The sequence below is a fragment of the Scyliorhinus torazame genome, chromosome 24, assembly GCF_047496885.1.
Source record: "Scyliorhinus torazame isolate Kashiwa2021f chromosome 24, sScyTor2.1, whole genome shotgun sequence".
Lineage (NCBI taxonomy): Eukaryota > Metazoa > Chordata > Chondrichthyes > Carcharhiniformes > Scyliorhinidae > Scyliorhinus > Scyliorhinus torazame.
Window position 1 is genome coordinate 6,921,899 of NC_092730.1, and position 16,910 is coordinate 6,938,808.

Consider the following 16,910-nt stretch of genomic DNA (forward strand, 5'->3'; position numbering starts at 1 on the left):
ATTCTTATGAACCTCCTCTGGACCCTTTCCAAGGCCAGCACATCGTTCCTTAGATACGGGGCCCAAAACTGCTCCCAATACTACAAGTGGGGTCTGACCAGAGCCTTATACAGCCTCAGAACATCCCTGCTCTTGTATTCTAGCCCTCTCGACGTGAATGCTAACATTACATTTGCCTTCTTAACTGCCGACTGAACCTGCACGTTAACCTGAAGAGAATCGTGAACAAGGACTCCGGGGGACTTATACATCCACCAGCACCAATCGGAGGAGCACAGAATTCTCCTGGAGTCCAGGCCAACATTCATCCCTTCACTGACATCACCACAAACCTACTGACGAATCACTGCTCATGTTCCGATCGTCACCATGTTTCCCGATGTGGTAGTAACTTACTTCGAAGTGATCCATGTGCCTTGGGATGTCCTGCAGACGTGATAAAGACTTCTGAAAGGAATGCTGTGTGAATACAGTGCTGGGCTATCAATGGGATTTAACTGAGGGACCCTCGCATGCCAGTTAATCATTCAAGGGTATCACCCTGTCATACACTTTCCGCAAAGCAGAAAGTTGGTTCATGTACCAATTGCTTGATCCAATAGCATTGCTCCCACCCCCTCTCTCCTGGACAGAGGGGATGGTCACTCTGAAGCTGGGTTATTACTCTGGGACATGGCGGAGAGCCAACAGTCTGAGCTTCTGTTTATTTGTTCACAGATTCCTACAGCAGTAATAATAATAATAATCACTTATTTTCACAAGGAGGCTTCAATGAAGTTACTGTGGAAAGCCCCTGGTTGCCACATTCCGGCCCCTGTTCGGGGAGGCTGGTCCGGGAATTGAACCCGCGCTGCTGGCCTTGTTCTGCCCACTGTGCTAAACCAGGCCCAGTAATTACAGAGCGCACCCCAGAGCGCGCGTCTCTGGGTGGTGAATTTTGTCCGACGACGAGGTCAAAGGCGCTGTACAAATTCAGGTTACCGGTTTCGCTCGTCCCAACATGCCCGCCACCTGACAGGAGCTGCATGTCGCGAGCAGCGGTTTCTCCTGCTCCCTGGGACCTGACAGCAAGCTGTCCCGCCCCAGGAGACATGAGCTCACCCTTTGACTCACAGAGAAATTAAAACGCAAGCCCTCCTGGAACCAGCGGCAGAGAAACGGGAACAATCAAATCATTTTATTTACATGAACAAAACTCTGCAGGAGGAAGAGGAAGAACAAAAAGTGAGACAGACAGAGAGATCGGGACTGAGGTGGGTCTTGTTTCAACAAGTACTTTGCATCAGGCAATGGGCGTGTCTGTTTGATGGTGAATGAATTTCCGCTGTGTTGGCTGAAGGGCCCACAGAGGAACGCCAAGAACAACCTCCAGCCGAGTCCGCTGCCTTTCAGGAAGGCCTGGCCCATGCCGCCCACATTCTGACCCAGGGGAGGCAAGGGTCCACGTGCCTGGTGAGGATCAGATTTTCACCACTTGGACAGCCCGGCAGGGAGTCTGCCGATGAGTCTCGTCGCTATTCTGTTTCTGTACAAACAGGCGGCCGTAGGTCCCACCAACCTGACCCTTGGTTAACCTGCCGGGGTTGATGCAGATGCAGCCCAGCACATCCTGATGTCGGGAGAAAACACAAAGTGGCCGCCAGAGATTAACACAGTGCGTTCTCAGATAGCACCTCCCCCCCAGCCCAGCGTATCCATGTAAACCCAGCAGATGGCACTCCCTCCATTCCTTCCAGACAGTCGAGGGAGAGCAAACGCAAAACCAGTCCCCTTGCAAAACGCCAAGCGATGATTCCTGGAGCAGAGGTGATCTTCCGAGGATGATCCGGCCCATAGTGGGGCTGTACCTTCGCGGTTGCCTCTACACTGACAGCTGTTACACTCAACACGTCAACCTAAACAATGCCCCCCCCACCCACCAGTCAGCAATCGTTACAGGGGGCGCCACAGTGCCGGTACCCAGGGAGCGCTGCACTGCCGGAATCCAGGGAGCGTCGCACTGCCGGTACCCCGGGAGCGTCGCACTGTCAGAGGGGCGGTACCCAGGGAGCGCTGCACTGCCGGAATCCAGGGAGCGGCGCACTGCCGGTACCCCGGGAGCGTCGCACTGTCAGAGGGGCGGTACCCAGGGAGCGCTGCACTGCCGGAATCCAGGGAGCGTCGCCCTGCCGGTACCCAGGGAGCGCCGCACTGCCGGAATCCAGGGAGCGTCGCACTGCCGGTACCCAGGGAGCGTCGCACTGCCGGTACCCAGGGAGCGCCGCACTGTCGGAATCCAGGGAGCGTCGCACTGCCGGTACCCAGGGAGCGCCGCACTGTCGGAGGGGCGGTACCCAGGGAGCGTTGCACTGCCGGAATCCAGGGAGCGTCGCACTGCCGGTACCCAGGGAGCGCCGTACTGTTGGAGGGGCAGTACCCAGGGAGCGCCGCACTGTCGGAGGGGCGGTACACAGGGAGCGCGCACTGCCGGAGGGGCAGTACCCAGGGAGCGCCGCACTGTCGGAGGGTCGGTACACAGGGAGCGCCGCACTGCCGGAGGGGCAGTACCCAGGGAGCGCCACACTGCCGGTACCCAGGGAGCGCCGCACTGTCGGAGGGTCGGTACCCAGGGAGCGCCGCACTGTCGGAGGGGCAGTACCCAGGGAGCGCGCACTGCCGGAGGGGCGGCACCCAGGGAGCGCCGCCCTGTCGGAGGGGCAGTACCCAGGGAGCGCGCACTGCCGGAGGGGCGGTACCCAGGGAGTGCCGCACTGCCGGTGCCCAGCGAGTGCCGCACTGCCGGAGGGGCGGTACCCAGGGAGCGCCGCACTGCCGGAGGGGCGGTACCCAGGGAGCGCCGCCCTGTCGGAGAGGCGGTACCCAGGGAGCGCCGCACTGTCGGAGGGGCAGTACCCAGGGAGCGCGCACTGCCGGTACCCAGGGAGCGCCGCACTGCCCGAGGGGCAGTACACAGGGAGTGCCGCGCTGTCGGAGTGGCGGTACCCAGGGAGCGCCGCACTGTCGGAGGGGCGGTACACAGGGAGTGCCGCACTGCCCAACGGGCAGTACACAGGGAGTGCCGCGCTGTCGGAGTGGCGGTACCCAGGGAGCGCCGCACTGTCGGAGGGGCGGTACACAGGGAGCGCCGCACTGCCGGTACCCAGGGAGCGCTGCACTGCCGGAGGGGCGGTACCCAGGGAGCGCCGCACTGTCGGAGGGGCGGTACCCAGGGAGCGCCGCACTGCCGGAGGGGCGGTACCCAGGGAGCGCCGCACTGTCGGAGGGGCGGTACCCAGGGAGCGCCGCACTGTCAGAGGGGCGGTACCCAGGGAGTGCCGCACTGTCGGAGGGGCGGTACACAGGGAGCGCCGCCCTGTCGGACGGGCGGTACCCAGGGAGTGCCGCACTGTCGGAGGGGCGGTACACAGGGAGTGCCGCACTGCCGGAGGGACTGCTTATCGAATGAAACATTCACCCAGAGGTCTTACCTGCCATCTCAGATCAACTAAATAGGCGCTGCAGCCACTATTTGAAAAAGAGCAGAGGGCCTCTCCAGTGGGACCTTTGCAGACGGATTGAGGGCCGAGTCCCTGACAAAACTGAATACACAGCCTGAAAGTACCTCAATTGTTTTGAAGGTCTTTGGGGTACTTCAGGGTGGTGAACTGCACTGTCGAAATACGACGTTTCTTTGTTTTCTAAGGTTTTATGAGATATGGGCAGCCACCCAGGGCATTAAGGACCGATGTTGTGTTGCCAAAGTGGCCTATGTCGTTAGCCACAGCTCTGAATAGGCACAGCTTGGTAATTGCTGTTTTACTGAGTTGTAATCTCAACTTGCAAAGTGAGATGAGATGCAGGGAGGGACTTCCAAACCTATTGAAGCTTCTTTATCGGAACCACAATGGCTCCTGCTGTACCTGTGCGACATCCGTTGCGGCACCAGACAATAGTCTAGGCTGTAGGATCGTTTCTGTTAGGGGCATTGCTCTGCTGTGTACACTTGTCTGCTGGGACCTTGCTAAAACTGACAACGTCACGCCGCGTGCAGCCAGTACTGGAGAATACCAGGGTATCTCTGAACTAAGGGACACGGTCAGTATCCACCGAAACGTACCACCCTCCAGCTTTCACTTTAGCTGTGGTTTAAAGATCAAACCGCACCACCCACAGCCCACCGAGCCAATACCGAGTCGACAAGCAGTCAGACGCCAAGGGTTACCGGTTACTCAGGCAGTTAGTGCTCACCTTAATGAAGTAGCGCAGTTCAGAGGGCACAATTAAAACATCAGGGGTGACGGGGGTCTGTGCGTACAATTGGAAACACTCGTAATCTATGTTCATCTCCTCTGCAGGTGGGTAGAGGGGATAGTAACTGTGGGGTGGGGGTGGGGAAAGAGAATAAAAAGTTGTTAACCAAACATCCAGCACCCTTCAATAAACATACATTCAAACTTCCAGCATGTTCGTCAATCAGAATGAAAGATATTTGGCAAAATCCTCAGTCTTGCGTGCTATTCATTCTCGGGAAGGCACTTACTGCCAAGCAGCAGCCCCCCCCACCCACCCGGCCACTGCTCGACAAGATGGCGGTGAGCATTCCGCAGTCTGTGTGGGTGAAGTCGTTCCCACTTCGCTGTCCGATCACGGGTCCCAGGATTTGGATCCGGTGGCAATGAAGGAAAGGCTGATGTATGCCCGAGCTGGGGAAGTGTGTACGTGACTCGGAGGGGATCTTGGGGGTTGATGCTGTTCCCACATCCTGGCGCGGAATTAGCAATTCCTCGGCAAGGCAAAATGCGCCACGTAGCGGGACATCCTCCCAAAAACTCAACTCACAGATGACATGGAAATTGGTGGTTTGATAAGTAGCAAGGAGGACAGCGTTAGATTACAGGACTGTATAGACGGGCTGAACGGCGGCAAATGGAATTTAACCTGAAAAAGTGTGAGGTGACGGATTTTGGGAGGTCTAACAAGGTAGGACAGTCGGAAATACAAGGGACCAGAGGGACCTTGGGGTGCAGGTTCACAGGTCCCTGAAGGCAGCATGACAGGTAAGGTGGTTCAGAAGGCCTATAGGATTCCCGCCTTTATTAGTCGAGGTAAAATATACAAGAGAGGGAGGTTATGCTGGAGCTGTATAAAACACTGGTTAGCCACAGCGGGAGCACTGTGTGCAGTTCTGGTCACCGCACTACAGGAAGGGTGTGATTGCACTGGAGGGGGTGCAGAGGAGATTCACCAGGATGTTGCCTGGGCTGGAGCGTTTCAGCTACGAAGAGAGGCTGGTTAGACTGGGATTGTTTTCCTTAAAGCAGAGAAGACTGAGGCAGGAGCCTCATCGAGGCGCACTAAATGATGAGGGACAAGGATAGGGTAAATAATAAGGAACGTTTCTTGGTACTAGAGGGATCAATGACCAGGGGGCACAGATTGAAGGTGAGGGGCAGGAGGGTTAGAGGGGGTGTGAGGGAAAACCTTTTCACCCAGAGGGGGGTGGGAGCCTGGAACTCGCTGCCTGAAAGGGTGGTGGAGGCAGAGACCCTCTTAATGTTTAGGAAGTATGTAGATGTGCACTGCTGGAAAATGGGGTTAGGATAGGTGCAGTCGCGATGGGCCAAAAGGCCTCCTTTTGTGCTGTAAAACTTTGACTGTGACTCACAAGGGGCAGAGTGGAAGAGGACAATGGTTATCTCATTAGGGCCCGAGGTCACATCCTTACAGATTAACAGCTCCCTTTCCCTGCATCATCAGCCACACTGACAGTGAAGGGGATACAACTGAACTAATTCATACACGATTCTCGCTCTCCTGGTAGTCTGTGACCCCTATGATAGATGGTGGGGCCTGTGGAACAGGAGGAGCCCACACTCTCTAGGAATTGGCATCTGGTAATTTTTTTCATTCATTCATGGGCTTTGGGCTCTGCTGGCCAGGCCACCATCCCCAAATACCCCTCGAGAAGGTGGAGGTGAGTTAGTCGCCACAGGATTCCCAGCCTCTGACCTGCCCTGGTAGCCACAGTATTAATGTGGCTGGGTCCAGTTCAGTTTCTGATCAATGGTAACCGCCAGGGTGTTGATTGTGGGGGGATTCAGCGATGGTAATGCCATCGAATGTCATGGGGCGATGGTTAGATCCTCTCTTGTAGGAGATGGTCATTCGTGCCACACAAGTGCCAGGCAATGTAACTTGCCACTTGTCAGCCCAAACCTGGATATTGTCCAGGTCTTGCTGCATTTGGACATACATAGAACATACAGCGCAGAAGGAGGCCATTCGGCCCATCGAGTCTGCACTGACCTACTTAAGCCCTCACTTCCACCCTATCCCCGTAACCCAATAACCCCTCCTAACCTTTTTGGACACTAAGGACAATTTATCATGACCAATCCACCTAACCTGCACATCTTTGGACTGTGGGAGGAAACCGGAGCCCCCGGAGGAAACCCACGCAGACACGGGGAGAACGTGCAGACTCCGCACCTACAGTCACCCAGCAGGGAATCGAACCTGGGACCCTGGCGGTGTGAAGCCACAGTGCTAACCACTTGTGCTACCGTGCTGCCCTAAATGGACTGCTTCATTATCGGAGGAGTCGCGAATGGTGCTGAACATTGTGCAGTCATCCGCAAACAGCCCCACTTCTGACCTTATGATGGAAGGGAGGTCATTGATGAAGCAGCTGAAGGTGGTCGGGGCCGAGGACACGACCCTGGGGAACTCCTGCAGTGATGTCCTGGAGCTGAGATGATTGACCTCCAACCACCACAACCATCTTCCTTTGTGCCGGGTCTGACTCCAACCAGCGGAGAGTTTTCCCCCTGATTCCCACTGACTCCAGTTTCGCTCGGGCTCCTTGATGCCACACTCGGTCAAACGCTGCCTTGATGTCGAGGGCAGTCACTCCCACCTCACTAGGTGGGCAGGGGGCCCCGAAACAAAGCATCTTCACCAGATTTGGAGGGGCAACGGGAAGGAGGAGAGGAGAGACTGAAAATTATTCCCTCACCTTCGCTGGGTCAGAATGTGCTTGAGGATTCTGGTAAATCGATCCGATCCCCCCGGGGGACTGTGGATAGAAAGATGCACAATATTACTGGGTTAACGGAGACGGTGGCACTGCAGGTTTATAAACACAACTTAATCTTGGGGCAGCACTGTGGCGCAGTGGTTAGCACTGCGGCCTCACGGCGCCGAGGTCCCGGGTTCGATCCCGGCTCTGGGTCACTGTCCGTGTGGAGTTTGCACGTTCTCCCCGTGTCAGCGTGGGTTTCGCCCACACAACCCAAAGATGTGCAGGGTAGGTGGATTGGCCACGCTAAACTGCCCCTTTATTAAAAAAAAAACAGAATTGGGGTACTCTAAAATTATGTTAAAAAACTCAACTTTCAAAAAAAAATTTAGAGTACCCAATTAATTTTTTTGAATTAAGGGGCAATTTAGCGCGGCCAATCCACCTCCCCTGCACATCTTTGGGTTGTGGGGGCGAAACCCACGCAGACACGGGGAGAATGAGCAAACTCCACACGGACAGTGACCCAGAGCCGGGATCGAAGCTGGGACCTCGGCGCCGTGAGACTGCGGTGCTAACCACTGCGCCCCCGTGTTGCCCTCAAAAAAACACAGAACAAACGAAGGGCCAGGAATGCCCTCCAAATTAAAGGACACCCAATGCCAGCTCTTCAATGGAGCTGCCAACTCGGAATCCTATTTTCTGTGTCTTCGCACATTCTGACAAATACATTTTAAGTGATGTTTCTAGGAGCTTGTAAAATATTCTGCGCTTTCGCTCTCAGTGTGAAACACATTCTCCTGCCTTATATCGATGGCCGCCTACGTTCTGGCCGTCCGCACTGCAGCCCCCACCCCTGGAAACATCATCTTCTACGCCGACCCTATTGAAACCCCCCTTCATCCTCTTAAAGACCTGAATTGGGTCACCCGCTCTCCTTTCGAGCCTTCTCAATCTTTCTGTGCAACAGGTCCCTGCGCCCAAAGTGAATTGATTAGATTGTGAAGCGTTCACGGATCCAGCACAGTCGGTGCTTTGGCACCTGAAGCTGCCGCAGGAACTCGGCCGATCCTCGGCCTAGATACAGGAAGCAGCTGTTTGAGGATGGATGGGGGTCGCCTCTCCAGGAACAGCGACTCCGGAAGCTTGTGACTGCAGATAACCTCTCCCAGAAACGTCAGGAGATTCTCCAGCTTTTCCGAATGGACCGATTCCAGCACATGCCAGGGTTTCCAGCTGTGCGAGAGAGACCCAAAAATGGGAAATCTAACTTTCCTGGCTTCAGCTGTGAAGTGGAGCTGCACAGATGGCTGTGAATAAAAGGGCGTTACCCTCATCAATGCTGACCACAGGATCCCAGGAGCTATTCCTGGTTTTCCAAGCCAATGGCAGGCATGAAGGAGGCTGCCATGCCTGTCAGCTGGGTGAAAGAAGTGAGGGGAGAGAAAGAGAGAGAAGGAGAGAGAGAGAGAGCGAGCGAGTGAGCGCAAGCGGATTTAATCAAGGTTACTGAGCCCACCATGGCGCACTGGGTTGGAAAGTCGCGAGTTACAGCCTTTCTCGAGAGACTTGAATCACATAGCCCAGATTGACACTCCCGGCGCAGTGCTGAGGGATGCGCAGTGCTGAGGGAGTGCTGCACTGCGGGAGGCGCAGTGCTGAGGGAGTGCTGCACTGCGGGAGGCGCAATGCTGAGGGAGTGCTGCACTGCGGGAGGTGCAGTGCTGAGGGAATGCTGCACTGCGGGGAGGTGCAGTGCTGAGGGAGTGCTGCACTGCGGGAGGTGCAGTGCTGAGGGAGTGCTGCACTACGGGAGGTGCAGTGCTGAGGGAGTGCTGCACTGCGGGAAGCGCAGTGCTGAGGGAGTGCTGCACTGCGGGAGGCGCAGTGCTGAGGGAGTGCTGCACTGTGGGAGGCGCAGTGTTGAGGGAGTGCTGCACTGCGGGAGGCGCAGTACTGAGGGAGTGCCGCACTGTCAGAGGGTCAGTGCTGAGGGAGTGCTGCACTGTCAGATGGTCAGTACTGAGGGAGTGCCGCACTGTCAGAGGGTCAGTACTGAGGGAGTGCCGCACTGTCAGAGGGTCAGTACTGAGGGAGTGACGCACTGTCAGAGGGTCAGTACTGAGGGAGTGCTGCACTGTCAGAGGGTCAGTACTGAGGGAGTGCCGCACTGTCAGTGGGTCAGTACTGAGGGAGTGCCGCACTATCACAGGGTCAGTACTGAGTGAGTGCCGCACTGTCAGAGGGTCAGTACTGAGGGAGTGCCGCACTGTCAGAGGGTCAGTACTGAGGGAGTGCCGCACTGTCAGAGGGTCAGTACTGAGGGAGTGCCGCACTGTGGGAGGCGCAGTGCTGAGGGAGTGCTGCACTGCGGGAGGTGCAGGGCTGAGGGAGTGCCGCACTGTCAGTGGGTCAGTACTGAGGGAGTGCTGCACTGCGGGAGGTGCAGTGCTGAGGGAGTGCTGCACTGCGGGAGGCGCAGTGCTGAGGGAATGCTGCACTGCGGGAGGTGCAGTGCTGAGGGAGTGCTGCACTGCGGGAGGTGCAGTGCTGAGGGAGTGCTGCACTGCGGGAGGTGCAGTGCTGAGGGAGTGCTGCACTGTGGGAGGCGCAGTGTTGAGGGAGCGCTGCACTGCGGGAGGCACAGTGCTGAGGGAGTGCCGCACTGTCAGAGGGTCAGTGCTGAGGGAGTGCTGCACTGTCAGAGGGTCAGTACTGAGGGAGTGCCGCACTGCGGGAGGCACAGTGCTGAGGGAGTGCTGCACTGTCAGAGGGTCAGTACTGAGGGAGTGCCGCACTGTCAGAGGGTCAGTACTGAGGGAGTGCTGCACTGTCAGAGGGTCAGTACTGAGGGAGTGCTGCACTGCGGGAGGCACAGTGCTGAGGGAGTGCTGCACTGTCAGAGGGTCAGTACTGAGGGAGTGCTGCACTGTCAGAGGGTCAGTACTGAGGGAGTGCCGCACTGTCAGAGGGTCAGTACTGAGGAAGTGCCACTCTGCCAGAGGGTCAGTACTGAGGGAGTGCTGCACTGTCAGAGGGTCAGTACTGAGGGAGTGCCACACTATCACAGGGTCAGTACTGAGGGAGTGCCGCACTGTCAGAGGGTCAGTACTGAGGGAGTGCTGCACTGTCAGAGGGTCAGTACTGAGGGAGTGCCGCACTGTCAGAGGGTCAGTACTGAGGGAGAGCTGCACTGTCAGAGGGTCAGTACTGAGGGAGTGCCACACTGTCAGAGAGTCAGTACTGAGGGAGTGCTGCACTGTCAGAGGGTCAGTACTGAGGGAGTGCTGCACTGTCAGAGGGTCAGTACTGAGGGAGTGCCGCACTGTCAGAGGGTCAGTACTGAGGAAGTGTCACTCTGCCAGAGGGTCAGTACTGAGGGAGTGCTGCACTGTCAGAGGGTCAGTACTGAGGGAGTGCCACACTATCACAGGGTCAGTACTGAGGGAGTGCTGCACTGCGGGAGGCGCAGTGCTGAGGGAGTGCTGCACTGCGGGAGGCGCAGTGCTGAGGGAGTGCCGCACTGTCAGTGGGTCAGTACTGAGGGAGTGCTGCACTGCTGGAGGTGCAGTGCTGAGGGAGTGCTGCACTGCGGGGAGTGCTGCACTGCGGGAGGTGCAGTGTTGAGGGAGTGCTGCACTGCGGGGAGGTGCTGTGCTGAGGGAGTGCTGCACTGCGGGAGGTGCAGTGCTGAGGGAGTGCTGCACTGCGGGAGGTGCAGTACTGAGGGAGTGCTGCACTGCGGGAGGTGCAGTGGTGAGGGAGTGCTGCACTGCGGGGAGGTGCAGTGCTGAGGGAGTGCTGCACTGCGGGAGGTGCAGTGCTGAGGGAGTGCTGCACTGCGGGGAGGTGCAGTGCTGAGGGAGTGCTGCACTGCGGGAGGTGCAGTGCTGAGGGAGTGCTGCACTGCGGGGAGGTGCAGTGCTGAGGGAGTGCTGCACTGCGGGAGGTGCAGTGCTGAGGGAGTGCTGCACTGCGGGAGGTGCAGTGCTGAAGGAGTGCTGCACTGCGGGAGGTGCAGTGCTGAGGGAGTGCTGCACTGCGGGGAGGTGCAGTGCTGAGGGAGTGCTGCACTGCGGGAGGCGCAGTCTTCGTTTACGCTGAGGTGCTTAGCCAAGGCTCTGCCTGTCCTCCCGGGTAAAAGATCGTACTATTAGAAGAGGAGATTTATCCGACTCCCCGCCCTCCTCCTCACCAACACCAATAAAAGCAGATGATCTGGGTCATTATCGCATTGCTGCCGGTGGGATCTTCCTGTGGACTGGCTGGCTGCTGCGTTTCCTACGTTATAGCAGTGACCGCACTGCAAACGTAGAGAGATCGAGAATGATCCCTCACCCTGTGTCCATACAGACAGTATTCCAGCTAATAGCACGGTGGTTAGCACTGTTGCTTCACAGCTCCGGGGTCCCGAGTTCGATTCCCGGCTTGGGTCACTGTCTGTGCGGAGTCTGCATGTTCTCCCCGTGTCTACGTGGGTTTCCTCCGGGCGCTCCGGTTTCCTCCCACAAGCCCCGAAAGACGTGCTGTTGGGTGAATTGGACATTCTGAATTCTCCCTCTGTGTACCCGAACAGGCGCCGGAATGTGGCGACTAGGGGATTTTCACAGTAACTTCATTGCAGCGTTAATGTAAGCTTACTTGTGACAATAATTTATTTATGTATTTATTTTATAAATTTAGAATACCCAATTAATTTTCTTCCAATTAAGGGGCAATTTAGCGCGGCCAATCCACCTACCCTGCACATCTTTGGGTTGTGGGGACGAAACCCACGCAGATACGGGGAGAATGTGCAAACTCCCCACACGGACAGTGACCCAGGGCCGGGATCGAACCTGGGACCTCAGCGCCGCAGTCCCAGTGCTAACCACTGCGCCACATGCCGCCCTGTACTTGTGACAATAATAAAGATTATTATTCAAATCTAGGATCACAAGGTGGTGAGGAGGGGGATTTGAACAATCACACAAGGGCTCTGCATTGTGCATCTGACCCTCCTTTCAGAGTTTCCCAGCCTGAACAGTTATACATTCTGGTGAAGAGCTTGCTGCCCCCCCCACCTGAATAGAAAGCTGCGCTCTGCGGGGAGACCCCACCATGGGTGGGCCGAGAGCTCCTCATTAGGCTGCGTTCCCTTACTGAGGGGAGTTTCTCAGTGGGATTCTATCCAGCGAGTTCACTTGGGAGAAGTACAGGAATAGTATTCCTTCCCCTTCCTGCTCCTCCCTTGGTAAATATAACCTGAACTCTGACCAGTTGGAACGATGAAGAAAGGGAAATTGCTCCCCCCAAGCTACAGGGCCCAGTTTCGTGGCGACTTTTGTTGAGCTGACCGCGGCAGTAAAGACACCAGGAACAGCAGCGGGGACCCTCGGCTGCAGGCAGGTTAACGAGGCCGTGGTAAACTGCGAAGTGGGGGGGTGCTGAAAAAAACGCCTGGATTCCCACGACCGGTCGCCAGTGCAGTCGCCCACGTTGGAAGCTGCACATCTGTCGAGGACAGGCTCAGCTCGACGACCTCGTGCTTTCAGGTGTCACCCTTCTCCGTGGGGAGAGCACGAGCACCAAAGGAATCAGTCATTTCTCTGCAGCCAATCGGAGGTCCGTTTCTACGGTTGCCGACGGGAGCTGGAGCTGAAGATTTACGAGCACTCGGCCTAACATCGGCGACGATTAACCTGCCCCCCCCCCCCCCCCCCCCCCCCCCCGGACCAAGCCGAGGCCACCCTCCCCGCCCGGAAAAGGCAGCTGAACTCAATCCCTGAGGCGTGGATGCTGGACAATCCGGGAGGTCAGCGAGCAGATACTCCCGCCCCCACCGTCTCACCACAACAGCACCGGCTTGTCTGGAAGGCCAGTCACAGACTCCTCTGTGAACCTCTACTCGCGAATGGATCATCCCATTGCTCATCCCTGCTTTCTTTCATCAACATTAAACTGTCAATAGGAGGCTGGAAACAAACAAGCTCGACCAAAAGTTCTGTTAATGCAATGTATTTACCACACTCCTCACACCATCAATTATCAGCTTAGTGCAGATTGGGAAGGACAGGCTGGAACTGGCAGCCTCTCAACATTAGTCATATTGTGGTGGCAGCTCAGCCCTTTCTGCATCTGTTTCCGATCAGATCCTTCTTCCTTTCCCCATGATTTCTTTTGTTAATTAGGGACAGTTTGACATTGCAACATCAGCCACTTTACCCAAACACCGGAGAGGGGAGGCAAACAAGGAGGCTTCGCAGACTCCATTATTTCACACCCAGAACTGTGACGATTTCGCCAGCCGCTCCCCGTGAAGCTTGAGGTTGGGTCATCGACACCAGCTGTTTGCAAAGTCAGGGTCGTCGGGAGGGTGGCGGGGCCATCGGTCACGACGTTCCCAATCGCGGGAAGAAGTGCCCAATGGCCGCGACTGGCTTTCAGAATGCCGGCCATCCTGCACGTACATGCCCCCTCAGCAGTGCGCAGGCCCGGAGCCCAGCGGGGCAGACATGCCCCCTCAGCAGTGCGCAGGCCCGGAGCCCAGCGAGGCAGACATGCCCCCTCAGCAGTGCGCAGGCCCGGAGCCCAGCGAGGCAGACATGCCCCCTCAGCAGTGCGCAGGCCCGGAGCCCAGCGACACAGACATGCCCCCTCAGCAGTGCGCAGGCCCGGAGCCCAGCGAGGCAGACATGCCCGCTCAGCAGTGCGCAGGCCCGGAGCCCAGCGAGGCAGACATGCCCGCTCAGCAGTGCGCAGGCCCGGAGCCCAGCGACGCAGACATGCCCGCTCAGCAGTGTGCAGGCCCGGAGCCCAGCGAGGCAGACATGCCCGCTCAGCAGTGCGCAGGCTCGGAGCCCAGCGAGGCAGACATGCCCGCTCAGCAGTGCGCAGGCCCGGAGCCCAGCGAGGCAGACATGCCCCCTCAGCAGTGCGCAGGCCCGGAGCCCAGCGACGCAGACATGCCCGCTCAGCAGTGCGCAGGCTCGGAGCCCAGCGAGGCAGACAGACCGTCTCTTCCTGACAATCAGCGCGCTGACCCACGAGCAGATTCTTTTAAAAAATCAATGGTGTCTCCTCTCCAGAAGCGGCAGCAAGGAGCAGGTGACGTGCCCCGTACACTGGCGTCAAGTGCTCTGGGGGCGAGAGATTTATCCATTTTGTAGCTACCAGCAGTGCTGGTGAGAGCTCCAGGGCCTCAAGTGATCAACCCATGAAGAAGCAGCAGAAATCAGGAACAAAGCAGCATAAAGATGATTTCTGGGGGTATGGCTGTATTAATTGCGCTGATGCAAATCAGGAGGTATGTGTTACATGCAGGGAAGTGTTGGCAAATGAAAGATTAAAACCCTCAAAAACTTCAAAAGGCTGAAGTTGGACTGCGAACACCATGGGGGAGGGGGGAGAGAGAGGGAGAGACAGACAGAGAGAGAGAGAGAGAGAGAGGAGAGGTCCCAGGTTCAGTCTCTGGTTAACTACAGTTAGCCGGGGCGGCAGTTGATCTCTGCCCATTTCCTAGTCCGTGCTGCCATCAGGCAGGACCTTCTCTCATCACCAAGCAACCCCAGCTGCAAAGCATGTCTGAATGGACCCGGCATGCTGGCAAGAAGGAGCTCGTCTGGTCACACCCCCTGGCTCACGGTTTAGGCACTCACAGTGGAGACAGCCGACAAACTGTAAATCCCACCACTGACAGCACCTTTAGGAGAGGCACACAGTAACTGAAGGGTGTCGGGAGTCGAGCATCTTCCGCTGTCCATTAAATATTAGGACTGGGAACAGATTGTTCCCATCTAATCTCAGGAATTTAGATGGCGTCACTGCCTTGTAATTTATTAATGGCGACTTGTTTATCTTCTCTGTGTTGAGCTGAAGATTAAACCTGATAACAAGGAGCTTGCTCACAGCACAAGAGGCATCGTTTAATCACGGGGCCCTGGAGGTTTGCGGGAGTTAGGGTTTGTTGCCCCGAGTTTGAAGACTGAACCCAGATCTCTAATCCCGACAGCAGAATCCGGGACCCGTTGAAAACCCGAGGTGTGGGCGGGGAGTATCGATCAGCCACGTCACTGCTCCGACACATTCTTCACAGGCCTCAGATTGAAGGACAAATTACTCCACCTGAATTGTTGCTCTCCCTCAAGAAACCTGCGTTAATAATACTCATTTGTTTATTTAGATATAATCCGGGCCCGGTGGCACAAACTGCAAGGTTAACCATCCCCTCCGAGCACCAGTAAACCAGATATTAAACAGCTGCAATATCCACGTTGCATCTCTATAAAGAGATGAAGGCAGGGAGCAGGAATGTGGTAAACAGGACAGGGATGCACAGCCAGAGTGCCCTCCAGCAGCGTCACAGGCATTGGAAAACACAGCTGCCAAAATGGCTACTTCCCCAAAATACTGGAGCCAATTCTGGCTTATTGACGGTCAGGATTTACCCAGATGTTAAAGAGAGGGAGAGGGAGAGAGGGGCCCCGAATAGTAAACTGCAGCCAACATGGACTCATAAGGAAAGAATCCTGCCTGACCAGCCTTCGTCATTACTCAGAGTTCGATACTGGAACACATATGGGATCTGACTAAATTAGATGCTTTTTCCTGTATTCTGAAACACACACATTGAATTTTTTGCACATAAGGGCTTCTCATTTACTTTTCCCCGATTTTCAAATCACAATACCGTGCCGAACTTTACCACATTAACTTGCTATGTCAACAACGGCCATTCAATTTTGTCACGTCAAGTGTCACAAAGCAACTTCAGGCTCTCGCCACAAGGTGGCAGCATGGAATGGCTTTCTGGCGGGTTCCCGCAACACCATCGCCGCCCTGGTCCACAAAAGGTCTTACACTCACTGACAAGAGTTTACCAGATTGCTCATATTGATTGACTTTTAATTAGATTTCTATTGGATTCATATCATCTGCCGTGATGGGATTCGAACCCCGGGTCCCTGTATTGTCTGGTGACAATACCACGAGACCACCACCACCTCCCCTATTTATGCAGCAGCTTTAACGTAGCAGAAGCTCTTCCAATGAGCGACATGGGACAAAATGTGACACCAAGTCAAAGAACGTGACAGAGAGAAAGACAGGGGGAGAGAGAGAGAGACAGAGAAAGAGACGGAGAGAGAGAGAGAGAGACGGAGAGAGAGAGAGAGAGACGGAGAGAGAGAGAGAGAGACGGAGAGAGAGAGACAGAGACAGAGAGAGAGACAGAGAGAGAGAGAGACAGAGAGAGAACGAGAGAGACAGTCAGAGAGAGACAGAGAGAGAGAGAGAGAGAGAGAGAGACAGAGAGAGAGAGAGAGAACGAGAGAGAGAGAGACAGAGAAGAGAGAGAGAGACAGAGAGAAAGAGAGCGCCTCCAGTGGTGGAGTGACGACAATAAGGACACGCAAGAGATTGGAATTAGTGCAGAGATCCCTCAGGGTTGTGGGACCGGTGGAGATGGGGAGAGGGCGAGAGCGAGATGGGAAACAAGAATGAGAATTTGAAAACGGAGGTGTTGCTGGACTGGGAACACAGGAGGGCGACGAGGGGGGAACGCGACTCTGTGCAAGTTGGGGACAAGCTTCAGGAATGGCTTAAATTTGTTTACGTTGCAAGACGAGGAGCTAAGCAAGAGCGAGTGTTGGGAGGGTCAAATCTGGGGGGGGGGAACACAACGACATAAACAATTTGCCTCGACCATTGAAGGGAAATTCCATGGGATTCAGTGTTACATTTCCAGCTTCTCTTTGTAACGTAACGCGCTGGCCACATACCTGTTAATCTCCTCTGCGCCCATATGAAAGAGAACATCAGTCGATGTCACTCCAAAGACCACCCCATTGATGATCAGCGTGCAGGGATCAGAAACAAAATGGACACGCTGTCGAAAAAAGCAAATGCACAAGTTGGATCCAGACCTTGGTTGCTC

At 55.9% G+C, this 16,910-nt stretch overlaps 1 protein-coding gene across 2 annotated transcripts in view; it reads right to left on the reverse strand.

Moving 5' to 3' along the window:
* Nucleotides 1–1,162: 1,162 nt before the first annotated feature.
* pola2 (polymerase (DNA directed), alpha 2) overlaps nucleotides 1,163–16,910 on the reverse strand; it is a 67,360-nt gene continuing 51,612 nt past the window's right edge. For both annotated transcript variants that reach the window (XM_072489301.1, XM_072489302.1), the window contains exons 15-18: nucleotides 16,756–16,862; nucleotides 6,995–7,054; nucleotides 4,228–4,354; nucleotides 1,163–1,609 (exon numbers count right to left, since the gene is read on the reverse strand). In XM_072489301.1, the coding sequence (XP_072345402.1) occupies nucleotides 1,460–1,609; nucleotides 4,228–4,354; nucleotides 6,995–7,054; nucleotides 16,756–16,862 (444 nt within the window). In that variant the 3' untranslated portion in view covers nucleotides 1,163–1,459. The remainder of the gene's footprint in view (nucleotides 1,610–4,227; nucleotides 4,355–6,994; nucleotides 7,055–16,755; nucleotides 16,863–16,910) is intronic.